General features: G+C 42.5%; 1 protein-coding gene across 7 annotated transcripts in view; it reads right to left on the reverse strand.

Annotated features, from left to right (window-relative positions):
- Positions 1-3,560: 3,560 nt before the first annotated feature.
- Positions 3,561-15,371, reverse strand: part of FOXJ3 (forkhead box J3) — a 176,230-nt gene continuing 164,419 nt past the window's right edge. For all 7 annotated transcript variants that reach the window (XM_032247160.1, XM_032247161.1, XM_032247154.1 and 4 more), the window contains 2 exons: positions 8,816-8,923; positions 3,561-6,854 (listed from right to left, as the gene is read on the reverse strand). In XM_032247160.1, the coding sequence (XP_032103051.1) occupies positions 6,739-6,854; positions 8,816-8,923 (224 nt within the window). In that variant the 3' untranslated portion in view covers positions 3,561-6,738. The remainder of the gene's footprint in view (positions 6,855-8,815; positions 8,924-15,371) is intronic.

Here is a 15,371-nt window from a genome sequence, read left to right on the forward strand (position 1 = left end):
CACTCAGATAATGACTGTCAAGTGCCAGGCAAGGACCTGGCAAATGTGGCAATAACCATCGTGTTTGTGACAGCCACAGGAGTTGGTGTATGCGTGGAGACAAAGCCTGCTCAGGCTCAGAGGCAGGGCTGGGGAGGGGAAGTGTAGCTGCCCAATGGCAGAGTACGTGGCTGGCTGGACCACAGCCCTCTCCATGCTTGCAGAAACCATGCCAGCCCCCAGCATTAGCTGGCCCCAGAAGAGCCTGAGGAGCCTCAGAGTGTGGGGTTGACAGTGGGCACCTTCTCCCACCTAAGCCCTGAAGCAGGGGAGCCGTAGGCACCAGGAGGCTGGGACAGGGCAGCTGGCTTAAGAGGCAGCTCTAGAGTGAGCCCCAGCAGCATGTGGCTGAGAACTAAAGTCTCTTTGGCTCCCTCCAGCAAGCTCTGACACAGGATAGGAGGACCACAGATTCTAAGGACTGCCTAGTGGAATCCCTACCTTTCTTTGGCGCGGCGGGGGGGGGGGTGGCTGCAGAGAAAGGGAGCATAGCCCCAAGAGTAAAGGAAATCTAAAAGAGGAAAGGTGCACAGCTGGCAGCCCCGCCCCCTGGTGGCCACAGGCACTCACTGCAGCCTCACTGCAAAGCGGCTTTGGCTTTGTTCTAAGGCCCTCACTCTGCCTGGTCGCTAAAGGGAACGGGGCCTGAGCCAGCACAGTATGGTGGTGAATGGTGCAGTCAGCTTACTGTTGCTATTACTATTATTACCTCTACCACTTACAAGCTGGCTGACCCTGGGCAAGGGACTTCATTTCTGTGGCTCTGCAAGATGAAGTTGATGATAACTATCTACCATACAGTTATTTCAAAGAGTAAATATGATAATCCACATCAGGTGCTTAGGATAAGTGATACTAAGTAACAGGAACTTAATAATGAGTAGCTGTCCAATTCCGTACTTCTGCGGTCAGTACTGCTTAGAGGGCACTGCAGGAGAGCTGGGAGCTGAAGCCCTGACCTGGGATTGAATTCTGGTTCTGACACAGTCAATTACCAAGTCTCCGCTTTGCACGTGTTGACTAGTCACATATATTAAGGGAGGAGTACCAGGAGGCAAGATCAAAAATCACTCTTGAAAATCCTTTGGGAAGGCAGCACTTTTGTGGATAAACATGTCTCAGTAAGTCCAGCCTGACCGGTTTTTCTAGTTCTTGGTTGAAGTCTGTCTTGGAGCATCGGAGGAAGCAGGTGGCTTGAATCCAAGGGCACTGCTGCACCAAACACGTCTATCTTTATCCACTGGAATTGTACTCAGTAATTAGATGCTCATGCAGAAGGTACATGGAAGCAAATACCAGTTACAGACTCAGATGTGAGTCTTCCATTTCATACTCAGCGGCACATGTCCATCACAGGTGGATACTCCACTATCACATTAAAATTTCCATTCCTTCTCTCTTTGGCCAAGTGCGTACAACTGAATGTACCTGCTCTGATTCAATGCATTCATGATACAACTCCGTTGTGTCTCACCTCTCCAAAGCTGTTTCCTCTTCTGTAAAATGAGGGCAATAGCAGTACTACATCATCAGGCTATTGTGTAGATCAAATAAGACAACGTGTGTAGGAATCTTAAATCGCTGCCAGGCAAATGACTTTCTTCATTCCCTTCCCCCACATTTTCCCTAACTAGCTGTGTGAAATATGAGCAGGCCCTTCCCTCTCTGGGTCTCAATGTTCTCCAACAACAAAACGTAGGGGCTGTTAGTTGCTTTATAAGGCCCCTTCTAGCTTGAAGCTTTTAGGATAGTGCTGTAATTCTAGGGCATTTATATGCACTCAGACCTTCAATGCATTTGATCTTAGCCAAAAGGCCAAGAAGCGATCAGGCCTTCAATGAATGCAAACTGATGCTAATATGGTTTTTCTAGGACTGCTTTACCCAGCTGATAAGGGTCACATCTATAAACAGCAGCCCTTTGCACACTATAATATGTCAAAACCTTGAGAATTAAACATACATCTTAATCACCTTATTTTTCATTTGATCAGCAGAAGTATACTTCAGCTGCATCTCATATCATAAGGTGACCACATTTAATGCTGCACTTACTTCAGTCCTTCAGAGGCACTCCAAATGACAAATGCTTACCTGTGATGGGAGTGAAGCACCACCTTCCCTCCAAGGAACACATGTGGACACACACATGGACAGTCACTATCCTTTGTTTTGAAAAGCTTCCTTTCTTTAGAAGGTATTGAGGTAAAAGGAAATGAACTCTGGAATTAGGCCTGGACTGAATTATTTCAGCTCCTCTAGCTGTGAGAATTTAGACAGGTTTAACTTTTCTGGGCCTTGTTTCCATATCTGTAAAGCTGACATAGATGTTTCTGGTAGTGTTGTGTGGGTCACGTTGGAAGCAGTCTGAGGCTTTGGGTAGATCATAGGATTGGTGGGAAGGTCCCCCTTCTAGAGTGCGAGGGACTCCAGGATAATCTCATTTCCAGCCACATGACGGGTCTACCCATTGCTTAGCCTCTCTGGGTCCGTGCCACATCGGTGAAGTTGGGACAGCATTTCTCACAGAATTGCTATGCTCAGCACTTGACCAGCAGCCTGGCACTTCTCCCACCTCAACCCACCACCCCTATGCTAGGGTAGCTCCCATGCCTTGCTCAAAGTAATGGTATACATGGCAATACCTCCTCCCAGCTGTCCGGCATCCTTTGAAGACTCAACTTAGTAGGCCATACCTGAAGCCTTTCCTAAACCACTGCCCCAATCCTCAGGATGACCTAACTACTCACCACCAGAACCTTGCCTTACCAGAGCATACCTTTTAGACTCCCTGGGCTGGCATTTGTTACCTATCCTGGGCAAGCCTGTACCCCCTAAAGGGCAGAACTGCGGCTTCCTCATCTCTGGATTTCTCAGGAGAGGGCTTGACACAGAGTATGTGCTCAGCAAATGTTAGGCCCCACTTTCACTTTTTGGAAATAGCTCTGGAAAGCCAGTGCTAGGGATAAGACTGGGGGCAAGGGTAGGGTGTAGGGAGAGGGGAATTCCCTCAGGAAGTAAGAGAGGATTGTGTAAAAGAACATGATGCCTGGAATCAAATGACCTAGATTCACATCTCTGCTCTATCACCTGACAACTAAAGAATCTAGACAAGTCACTATACCTCTCTGAGCTGTTCCCATGTCGTAAAAGGAGGACCACAATATCTCCTTAGCACACAGCACCTGGCACATACTGAGTACCAGTATGCTTTATGTCCCATGTGCTGTTCGAAATATTTAAATGTACTAAATTATGTAAATCTCACTACAACTCTAGGAGGCAGATACTATCCTCATTGTACCGGCACTGCAAATAAGGCCCAGGGAAATTCGGGGACTTCCCCAAGTTGGAGCTAATGAGATGCTCACTAAATGGCAGCAATTACTGTTCTCGGGTAGTAATGCAAGGGACACAATCTCAGTGACCCCAAGGCTCTGGCGTCCTGGCTGTGGGACTTCTGCACCTGGACTAGCTCCATGCTCACTTCCTCAATTACAGCAAACGACAGGGACCAATCAGTGTTGTAAATAGAGTTAACATAATATATTTATTTTAAGTGCCATTCATGCATATCAGTTCTGGCAGCAACAATCCTAATGACACTTGGAATATTTCTTTACAGCACTAAACAGTTACAAAGAATGGTTGCCGTTCATCAGAGGCAAAATATGAAATCGTGCAATAGCAAAACTGTAGAAACATTAAAACACTGTCCAACAGCAGTACAGAGAGCAGGTTGTATCTGCACAAAAAGCCAATGCATTTTCATCACATATATACAATATAGATATATACACATCACCCTCTGAATGAACAATATCAAAATACTCTATTCCATTTGAAATTATCCCCGGATTGATTCCCTCCCACTTCAAAGGACATCTGAGAGACATGTATTTACAAGAACACACATGAATACATTTACATTTCAAAAACTGCCACAAATGCCAGTCGGATTATTCTCCTGGACAGAGTGCCCCCATTTCTTTACATGCATTTATTATTCTTTCCCCCTAAAATCTTCAGTCAATTTAAGCCCAAGACAGAACTTGTTCTGCATTAGCAACTACCATGCGAAATGGCCACTAGAGGGACTCTCTGCACCTCACCAGGTAACCGGCTGGCCAGGGCCCACAGAAAATAACTGTCCTGGGCTCCTGGATCACCTGGATCACAGGAAAGTGGGACGGGTCTGGGTGAAGGCTTTGCCTCCATGGCCATTCTTGGTAAGTTTAAATTCTCATAAAAATATTTATCACTGCAAATCAGTAAATGATTGCCAAATGGGAAATTCGCTTCACACAATTCATAAAATCATCATCAGTGGTTCTACTTCAAATCACTCAGTATGAAACTGCATTCCAATATCCAAATTGTTTAAAGTGCACATTGCTACCCAAGCCATTAAAACAGTTTCAAAACAGCTATTTTGGTGTCTAGAAAACAGTGACTTAAGCAAACCATTGAAAATCACCCCTTTTTTTCAAGCGTTTACTCTGCAGGCTAACATCTCATCTTGCCTCTGATCCTTCTAAGAGGGGCAACTTGGCTGCCTTTCCAGAATCCTCTGATTTTCGTTGATCCAAGGGGCTGGAACTGAGCTTCCTTTTTCATGCCAAGTAGGGTCCAAACAACAGAGAAACATAAAGCTTTTCCCTTTTCCCCAACCTCACCAGCCCTTACCATGGCTGGCTTCCCAGTGATTCATTCAAGGCAACACTCCATTAAAAACACACACACGCGCGCGCACACACTCTCACTCTCTCTCTCTCTCAGCACAAACACAGAAACAAAAGATGTTTGTTTAGTTCAAGAAGAGATTACTCAACCATAGAATCACTAAGGCTAATTAAAGTGATTTTGCATGACTGATAGAGACCAGAGATGCTAAAAAGTAACCAGTAAGCAGTTATTACTCCTTGACTTGATGAAATATATTTCCCCATTAGAATTGACACTTTTTTTTTTTTTTTTGGTCTAAAGAATTCAAAATCTATTCATTAAAAAAGCCCTCATTTCTTCTAGCTTTATCATAGAACTAAGATAATCAGTCCACGCAAACTGTGATATGGTATGAAACAAAACAACGCCACTAAAAAACCCGTAAGAGGTGGGCTGCGTTTCAAAGAAAAGGACCAAATGTCATGCATACACAGACATACAGGACAACAGAAACAGCAGGCCACATATCTAGGCTGAACACTGAAGTAAATAAAACTGTAAGTGGCTCTACCCTCCTTTCAAGACAACGTAGATGAAAAAGATGAGTGGGGAAACTTGCTTTAGAGACACTGCCCTGCTGTTGTTGCCCAAATGGAATCTGATTCAAATCCCAGAAAAAGCTGATTTAACTAATAAGTCTGAATCAGCAGGGATGCTAAGACAGAGAAATGTATTCACATGCCAAAAGGAGTGATGACAGAGAATGACACAATGCCCCTCTGAGTGTCTTATCTGTAAATTATTATCAAGAAAAGTAATTCTGGGCCAGGCATGGTGGCTCACACCTGTAATCCCAACTCTGTGGGAGGCTGAGGCGGGCAGACTGCCTGAGCTTAGGAGTTCACAGCGAGCCTAGACAACATGGTGAAACCCCGTCTCTACTAAAATACAAAAAATTAGGCAGGCGTGGTGGCGCACACCTGTAGTCCCAGCTACTTGGGAGGCTGAGGCAGGAGAATTGCTTGAACCTGGGAGACAGAGGTTGCAGTGAGTCGAGATCACATCACTGCACTCCAGCCTGGGTGACAAAGCGAGACTCCATCTCAAAAGAGAAAAAAAATTAATTCTGTGCTTTCAGATACATTTCTCCTTAATGAACCCAACAGGAACTGAGCATTCACAGAAGATAGCAATAAATATTAAAATAACACTTTTGAATAATAAATACTTAGGTGAACATGGAAGCACTGATTTGTTTAAAGAGCCAAGCAATGTCCAACTTCTTCCTGATCAACAAATGTTAGAGCTGTTGTAACGCAGATTTAGAAAAGCAGACAATGACAAGGTACGATACATACTCTAAAATCCCCCAAGCAGCAAAACCAATTTGGTCAGTTCTTCATGTTGCTCAGGAGCAATATGCCCCTTTAGATTGTTGGAGTGTCAAATTCTGGGTTCCTTATTAGGTAGAACTCATTACCCACATTTCTGAAAAAGATTAAATAAAGGGAACCGGGCTTTGAAAAAAATCTATTTCCTTTCAGTTTCCTTTATCAGTTAAAAGCATCCTGCAGAAAATAGCCTAACAAGGAATAAAAACTGACAATAACTTTCCTTTCACGACATAATAATCCAATTAGAAAAAACTGAAGCCTTTCAGTAATTTTTGTACATATATTTACATGTATGTATCTTTATATAAACTGCTTGCAGCAAAATAGGCTCCGTCTGAAAAATCAGTCTGGCACTTGTGGTTAACATCGAACTGACATCAATACGCAAAAAGCCGTCCAAATCACACAACAGTTAGGAGCTACATAGGGCAGCTGGCAGGGAGACAAACATGTAGTACTTGTTTGGGTCAGATAAAAGCAGTACGTTATCCAGCTAAAATTCTGATTGTCTTCAAAAGTAATTTTGATAACATTGGTAAAGTGATTAGCAAGTTTGTTTTCTCAACTGGATTCTTTTAAACCTTTCCCTTCACTGCGCAGAAAGGTAACGTTAGGGGTCTGGTGTCTTGCAGATACAAGCCCTACACAATTGAATCCCAATCAAAGTCATCCTGGATGTCATCTGGAGGCAGGGAGCGCCGCATCTGGAAGGCTTGGGAAGGCATCATGTGCTGCTGGTTCATGGCTCTGTGATGGCCTGGAAGGAAAGAGGTAGTATTAGCAGTGCCTTGGGTAGAGAAGAAAGTAAGAAATAAACTAACCCCTACCGTGTACTTCCTATATGCCAGGTACACATTATCTCACTAATCCAACCATAAGCCTTCAACAAAGTAGCTCTTATGATCCTCATTTTATAGGTAAGGGGATAGGGTTTAAGAAGATGAGTAAATTACCCAAAGTTACACAAGCAGTAGGGGACAAAGACAGAATCTGAGGTCAGTTCACTTGACCCACACTCCTTCCATTATACCAGGCTGTAGTAAGAAGACACAAGAAAAGTGCTCTTATAGTCTGTTTTGCTCCAGTATGTTGTTTCAGTAACATGAATTGGCTCCCATGAGAATGGTAAACAGAATGAGAATGATGGCAGTGCACCAATGATGTCACACTGGGTCACAATGAATTTTCCCCAACAAGCTAATTTCTGTGTCACCAAGTAACATCAAGTGAACACAGAGGGCATCAACAAGGGAACACAGAAACTAGAAGGAACCACAGCTGAGTACAAAATGCCCACCTTACCATGCTCTTCTTGTACTGGTTTGGCCACGTGCTGTTTGTGCTCCCCAATTTCAGTGCACTGGGCCTGTGTCTCAACCATATCTTGACAGACCCCCTTCTAAACCAACTGCTCTTTTGAATTTTAACTTGTAGATTTCTTTCATTACAAATTATACAAATCCTTTTAACTGTTGTGCAAGTTTTACTGGGTTATTTTTCTAGTACTTTCATTACAAAATTCCAAGTAGTCTGCTACTCATTTTTCTCATAAGCCCTGAAATATTTTCTTGTACAATTATTTAATGCTAAGGTTTTTAGTATATCACAGTATAGGCAAAATGCCTCCATTTAAAAAATTTATTTAATAAAAACTTATAAGTCCCTTACTGTGGGTCAGGCACTAACTTACATGATTCTCATTTAAACCTAACAACTCAAGGAGTTAGGTAGTGTTATTAGCCCCTTTACAAACAGGTAAGCTGAGGTAGGAGAGTTAGGTAGCTTGTCTAACATCACACAGCCATTAAGTAGCAAAGCATGATGATTCGAACACAAGCAATCTGGCTCCAGAGTCTTATTCACCTTATGGTGTCACTTACAAATTACTGGTAAGCACTCACAACAGGTAATATTCTTTTCCCCTTCAGCAAAGGACATATCACTTGGTCCCAACTCCTTCCTTGCTGCTGCCACATAGTTCTTCAAGGTTTAAAATCCACCCCCAACCACATTACCTTTTGTCTTTTCCTCAAATAGTCTAAGTAAAGGATTGTGTGGTATGTGAGAAAACCATAATACAAACATTGGGGCTTGAGTCTTGGTTTGGCCACTCACTAAACTGGGTGGCCTGGGCAAGGCATCTCTCCTTCAGAGCCTCCATTTCCTCATCTAGGTGATCCTTAAGACAGTTTCCAGCTCTAACAATGTGCCCTATTCCTCTGGCTAAATGAAACATATCCTGCATTCAAGAACCTGGTGGGAAAAAGTTTATGAACCAGTAACTCCTAAAACTTACCTTCTCTATAAGATACTTCCCTGGAAACTACAGCTGGGTAAACTCCATAGAAATGAATGAAGCAGAATCTACAGGAGCTACTAAAGCAGCTTCCTAAAGCTTGCTAAAGTCCTGTCAAACACCCTCAACTATGACCCCAGAACTTCTTAGAGAGGCAAGACAATAAATAACTAGAATAAGTAGAATAATTGCATCTTGGGCTAAAAATGACTTCAGGTCCTACAGTCTAAACACCAACTGATGATTGAATCCCTTCAGTAGCCCTAGTGCCAAGTGGTTGTCCAGACACTATCCTCTAGCCCCTCTTAACAGGGAGTTCACTCCTTGAGGCAGCCTCATTCACCATTGGAACAGCTAATGCTTCTCAACATTAAACTCTGGGTACTAATCAACACTCGTGCATACACACACACACACATTACCTGCCATCGTTGTTCCTGGAGTGCTGAGTGCCTGTGGGATATGAGGATAACCAGGGGGTGGCATCACTGAAGGAGGGAGATTTTGCCTAGAATCTATGTACAAATTTCCTAATCAGATTAAAAGCAAAAAGAGGGAAAGCATGTTACCACAAATAAAACAAATGGAGCACTAAAATCTGAACAGGTGCTGGCCTTTTTTTTTTTTTTTTTTTTTTTTGAGATGGAGTTTCAGGGCCGGGCGTGGTGGCTCACGCCTGTAATCCAAGCACTTTGGAGGCCAAGGAGGGCGGATCACCTGAGGTCGGGAGTTCAAGACCAGCCTGACCAACATGGTGAAACCCCGTCTTGAAAAAAAAAAGAGATGGAGTTTCACTCTTCTTGCCCAGGCTGGAGTGCAATGGCGCAATCTCAGCTCACCATAACCTCTGCCTCCCAGGTTCAAGCAATTTTCCTGCCTCAGTCTGCCAAGTAGCTGGGATTACAGGCATGTGCCACCATGCCTGGCTGATTTTGTACTTTTAATAGAGATGGCATTTCTCCATGTTGGTCAGGTTGGTCTTGAACTCCTGACCACTGATGATCTGCCCACCTCGGCCTCCTAAAGTGCTGAGATTACAGGCATGAGCCACCACACCCATCTCAGTGCTGGCCTTTTGAACAGGTGCCAGGCTGGGTATGAGCACACTGGAACTAATGTTGGCGCTGCCACTAGCTGTAAGCTGGTAGGTAAATTATGTCTATTGTTGTTGCTGTCACATACCTCATTACAACTCAAAACTATTTTTATATCCGTTACTTCATCTGACCCTCCCACTAAGCCCCAGGATTGTTATACCCATTTTACAGATGAAGCAACTGAAACTCAGAAAGGCTAACCTGACTTGCCTGAAGACTCATTAGTTTGATAGTGCTAGGACTAGAATCCAGATCTCCTAACTCATGGACTTTTTTTTTTTTTTTTTTTTTTTTTTTGAGACAGGGTCTCACTCTGTCACCCAGGCTAGGGTGCAGTGGCAAGACCTTGGCTCACTGCAACCTCTGCCTCCCGGGTTCAAGTGATTTTCCTGCCTTAGCCTTCCAAGTAGCTGGGATTCCAGGCGTGCACTACTGCGCCTGGCTAATTTTTGTATTTTTAGTAGAGATGGGTTTCACTATGTTGGTCAGGCTCATCTTGAACTTCTGACCTGAAGAAATCCACCTGCCTTGGCCTTCCAAAGTGCTGGGATTACAGGCGTGAGCCGCCACACCCAGCCACTCAAGGACTCTTTCTACACCACCATCTATTTCTTTTATTTCCCTGATGTTCTCACCATCAAAGCAGGCCTAACCATGTGTGCCCTTGTTAATTAACAAGTGCCTGGGAAGCGCAAAGTAACAATAAAGATCTGCACATGTTAAGAGCTACATGAAGCAATGGTGATTAAAAATGTATTATTCTGGTCAGGGCACAGTGGCTCATGCCTATAATCCCAGCACTTTGAGAGGCAGAGGCAGGAAGATCACTGAGGTCAGGAGTTTGAGACGAGACTGGCCAACATGGTGAAACTTGTCTCTACTAAAAATACAGAAAATTAGCCAAGCATGGTGGCACATGCCTGTAGTCCCAGCTACTGGAAAGACTGTGGCAGGAGAAATCACTGGAACCTGGGAGATGGAGGCTGCAGTGGGCCGAGATCGCACTACTACACTCCAGCCTTGATCAAAGAGTGAGACCCTGTCAGAGAAGAGGAAGAGGAAGAGGGAGGAAAGAGGGAGGGATGGGGGAGGGGGGAGAAAGGAGGAGGGGGAGGAGGATGAGGAGGGGAAGGGGGAGGGGGAGGGAGAGGGAGAAGAGGAAAGAATTATTCTGGAGTGTGAGGATGGGAAACATGGATCTCATTCAAATTTTATTTAGTTGTTAAGTTAATGTATTTTCATTGACAAGAGACATCAAGCGTTAACACCTCCTAAATGTCAACTATGTTACATCATAATGCAAAATAGAGAACAAACATGACCCCTCCCCCAATAACTCATGGGGAATGATTATAAAAGTTGTTCACATTATAAGGAACATCTGGAATTTTGGAAAGGCTACTTCCCTAAGGTTATCTAGTATTTCATACAAATTACACTTGAATTCTTGTAATGTTGTAATGAAACTAAAAAACAGTAATAATTTTCTCAGAGGAAATGAAAAAGAGCAGAAAAAAATCTTCCACTTCTATTAAGGTAAGGCATTCTGTATTTGGCTGCTCACAGGTTTTTACCCTCCAGTGGAAAGCCAGACTATCCAGGCTCAAGAGATGATCTAATCCAATCTTACCTCTGTCCATGTAGACAGAGAAACAGGAAAAGAGAGGAAATGAGACAGAACCAGGAACAGAATCCAAGACTTCTAACTCCCTGTCCCTGCCTCCCATGATAACATGCCTTTTATCACTGAAGTTTATAGTCAGAACTGAGCTCTCTGATTGACTATACTGATGATTTAGGAAGAAAGAAAGAGGAGAAAAGTCATATTAAACTACAGCTCTAATACTGGTCTGAGTGATGTGGGGTGGAATCCTGTCCCCAAATGCAGATTGGTCTTTATATGCACGGCTACTGTACTTTCTAAAGACTGCACCAAGTTGGAGGGGCCACACCACTCAGACTAATACGGTCAGTCACACACCTACAAACTCCCTGTCTCTGTCCTTCAAAATCATAGCTCTCATTCTACACATCTTTTGAGTTCATGCCATAATCAAAATGGAAAACTGATTTTTACTGGGAATTAGTCTTTCATCACTTCTCTTTTTATGGCTTTGTAATTCTTACCTTAAAGGCAGGGGGTGTAAGAATTATAGCATTATGACACTAAACAAAGGTCTACGCTAAACAGTCTCAGCTTTCTGAAATTCCATCATATTCCTAACATTTTTACTTTTGTATAGAAATTCCCATTACTTCTCATTTTTCCCATATTCTCAATATAGAGTCTGAATGAGTGTATGCCTGAATTTCCTATGTAAGAAATTAACTTCCAATGCAGTTTCCAAAGATTTTTGAGATTCCATACATTTAGAATCTAGTTCTGAGAATTAAAAATCTAATCACATAATTTATCAAAAACAGGCTCTTTTCATTCAAGAAGTATTTATATATCAGGCACTGCTCAAGGCACTATGGATATAGCAATGAAAAACACAACTCTGCTTTTTTGGAGTGTATTCTTGGGGGTGTTGGGTAGGTGAAAACAAAGTAAATTAAATAGTATGTAACATGCTATGGAACAAAAGCAGACAGAGAGAACAAACAATGCTTGGTAGTGCCATTTAAATAAGATGACCAGGGAAGGCATCCCCCGAGCAGGTGTTTTTTGAGGAAAAAAAATGGAACAAGATGAGGAAATGAGTCATGTGTCTATCTGAGGGAAGACCACTCTGGACAAAAGGAAACAGCAAGTACCAACCAGCAAGTACAAAGGCCCTGGTCAGGTCAAGTGTGCTACCTAGCGTGTTCAAAGAACAGCAGGAAAACCAGTAGTGCTGGAGCACAGGGGTTGGGGGTAGAAAGCAGGAGACAATATCAAAAATAATGTGGGATCAGATCATACAGGCCATTTGGGCCATAGTAAGAACACTGGTCTTTACTGAGAAAGATGGAGGATTTTGGGCAGAAAACAGACATGACATGATCTGATCTGTCTTGCAAAATCCCACTTAACCTACAAAGTCCAGCTTAAATGTATTATCTTCTATGATAATTTTCCACCTTTCCAAGAGAAGTATGTACCCCTTTCTCTGAATTCTTACAGCACTTATACCCTATGGACAAATGGAGCCCTTGACATACTATATTTCTTGTTGGACCTGTCTCAACCATTAGGCTGTGAACTCTTTGAGACAAAAGCTATTATAGGAGTCATATCTTTATTCTCAGTGCCCAATACACAACTAGACAAAGAAACGGTATAAATAAGTGTGTGCTCAATGACTGCATCCCTGCCTGTATTTAATGACCTTTAAGCAAAGCATCAAATTAGAATAGTATAGCCAGAAGACATTAACAAATTATAACCACAGGTAAAAGGATTTAGGAAAAAGATGTCATATACTGTGTTCTATAACATCCTTCTGTCCTTCGTCCTTCTACACTAGCACACTACACCGCTAATTTCTGGAGTCTGTAGGAAGCTCAAAGAGGTGTTCACCAAAAGGGGAGTCCTTGAAGACGGGAATGATAGGGAAGGTTTAAGGAAATGGATAGGCTATATTCTGGAACTCAAGACCTACACCTAAATGAATTTTATAACTTTGGGCAAGTCATTTTATCTCCCTGGATCACAAAGTCCTTATTGTTCAATAAAGGGATAAAATCAACAGCTAAGAAAATATGGCAAAGAATTACTGAAGTGTAGAGATGAGGGAAGTGAAAGATCTGAATGGATGTGATATATAGGGATGTAAGAAAGAGAAAAAAGTAATGACAGAAAGACACTGGCACTTAAAACAAGAGGAAGCAGGTTGGACATGTAAAAAATATCTGAATATTTGTGAACAGACATCAGCAAGCATGAAGTGATGAATACTTGGGGCACCATAATTGATGAGAGAACAACTGTTGTCAGAGGCCAACATGGCTTGCATGAGTCAGAAGGAAAATATAAAAGGAGAGTGAGAGTAGAAACAGTCGAATAAACACTGAGGAAAAACTATCATTTTCTACCTTTGGTAAGGCTGTGACTAGAGTAGCACTGAGAACCATGAAGGCGTCATGGGACCCTAGAGAGGAGGAGGGCCCTGGCAATACAAAAGAGATGACAGAAAAAATTAACAGAATCACAGAACACCACAACAAATAACCTAGGTCAAGTATCAAGAAGAGATGACTACAGAAGTCTAGGAACAAAGGGCTTTAGGAAAGTCACTCAGGATGTCAGTCTAGAAAGAATCCAGAAGGAGTGTCTGGGCACACTGGACAGCAGCAGATGAATAGTGCTTTTTCCATAACAAAACTACCAAGTTCCAAGACCAAAAGGTACAGGCACAAAACTGAAATTCACCAACATGGGAGCTACTGGCTAACACGTATGCTGGCTTTTGAGATTGCCGCCTTTTTTTTTTTTTTTTTTTTTTTTTTTGAGAAAAAGCCTCCCTCTGTCACCCAGGTTGGAGTGCAGTGGCACAATCTTGGCTTGCTGCAGCCTCCACCTCCCAGGTTCCAGCGATTCTCCTGCTTCAGCCACCCAGGTGGCTGGGACAGGCACGCGCCACCAAGCCCAGTTAACTTTTATATTTTTAGTAGAGATGGGGTCCCTTATGTTGGCCAGGCTGTCCTCGAACTCCTGACCTCAGGTGATCCACCCACCTCAGCCTCCGAAAGTGCTGGGATTACAGGAATGAGCCACCACACTCAGCCAAGATTGCCTTCCTCTAAGACTGACACCCATCTTCTTCTACTTGTCCTGCCTGAGTCAACAATCTATGAGCAACAGTTACTTATCCCCAAACAGGCAAGACTAGTAATACATACATAAGCTATTTAATTTCACTTAGCACTTTTTCAGACTGAAATGGTTAGAGATGGAGTTAGCAAAAGAAGTGAACATCATGACAGCATGCAGAAGCAACAATTTTGGATCAATACAGAAAGAAAAGAAGAAAGGAGAAAAAAGGGGCAAAAAACAGAGAGAGGTGGTATACCTGACCTGGTCTAAGAACGTAAAGCAAGTTGGAAAAATGAAAGCGATATATCCTGAAAGGAACAAACTAGGGGCTTAGAACCCATCAGAGAAACAAAGAAGATAGGCTGTCTATCTGCAAGAAAAGATTTTAAAAAATGAAATGGAAGAAGGGCACGTAAATGAGGATACCTGCTGAATTACAAAGATCTTGATGCTTAAAAATGAATATACATCAGAAAAATACCAAAAAGAACTAAAGGAGAGAGAGACAAAGAAGCTAAAAAGTTATCAAAAACTAAATTTTAGTGTCTGGCACAGAGGGCAATCAGCCAGGGACTCAACAAGGCCCTTGTGTGGATATAATTTACTGAATGAATAAGTTACCAAAATCAAATGACTGAAAGTTTCAGGCAGGGTAAGCTATTCAAAATGGCTTAGGGAAAAGCTATTCAACATGGAAGAAGAAAAGATAAAAGATTTCCACTACATCAAAGGATACAGAAAAATTTCATTTAAAGAAAGACACAGACTGATAAGCTTGACAACATGGGTGGACAAAAGATGTGAAATAAGATAGGATAATGGTGAAAGGAAGCCACTCAGGATAGAGAAGAGAGAGCTTGTTGGCATAAAATGTAAAATCAATAGAACATACAGAAAAGAAGTAAATTTGACAATAAGGCAAGGAATTAAGATGAGGAGAGAAGTAAGTTGAATATGAAATTCCTACAGAAAAACATGGGCACTGCAATCAGAGTAGAAGACATGGCTACAAGGGTAAAGAATAAAGGAAGAAAGTGAGATTAAAAAAATAAATAGGAAAGACTTTGAGTCTAAGGTAAACCATCAGTGAGACTATTTTCCATTACGTCTATTCTTCAAACACTTTGAATTGCTGAATTTTAA

This window comes from Sapajus apella, unplaced genomic scaffold (assembly GCF_009761245.1).
Source record: "Sapajus apella isolate SASKATOON/1434 unplaced genomic scaffold, GSC_monkey_1.0 scaffold62, whole genome shotgun sequence".
Classification (NCBI taxonomy): domain Eukaryota; kingdom Metazoa; phylum Chordata; class Mammalia; order Primates; family Cebidae; genus Sapajus; species Sapajus apella.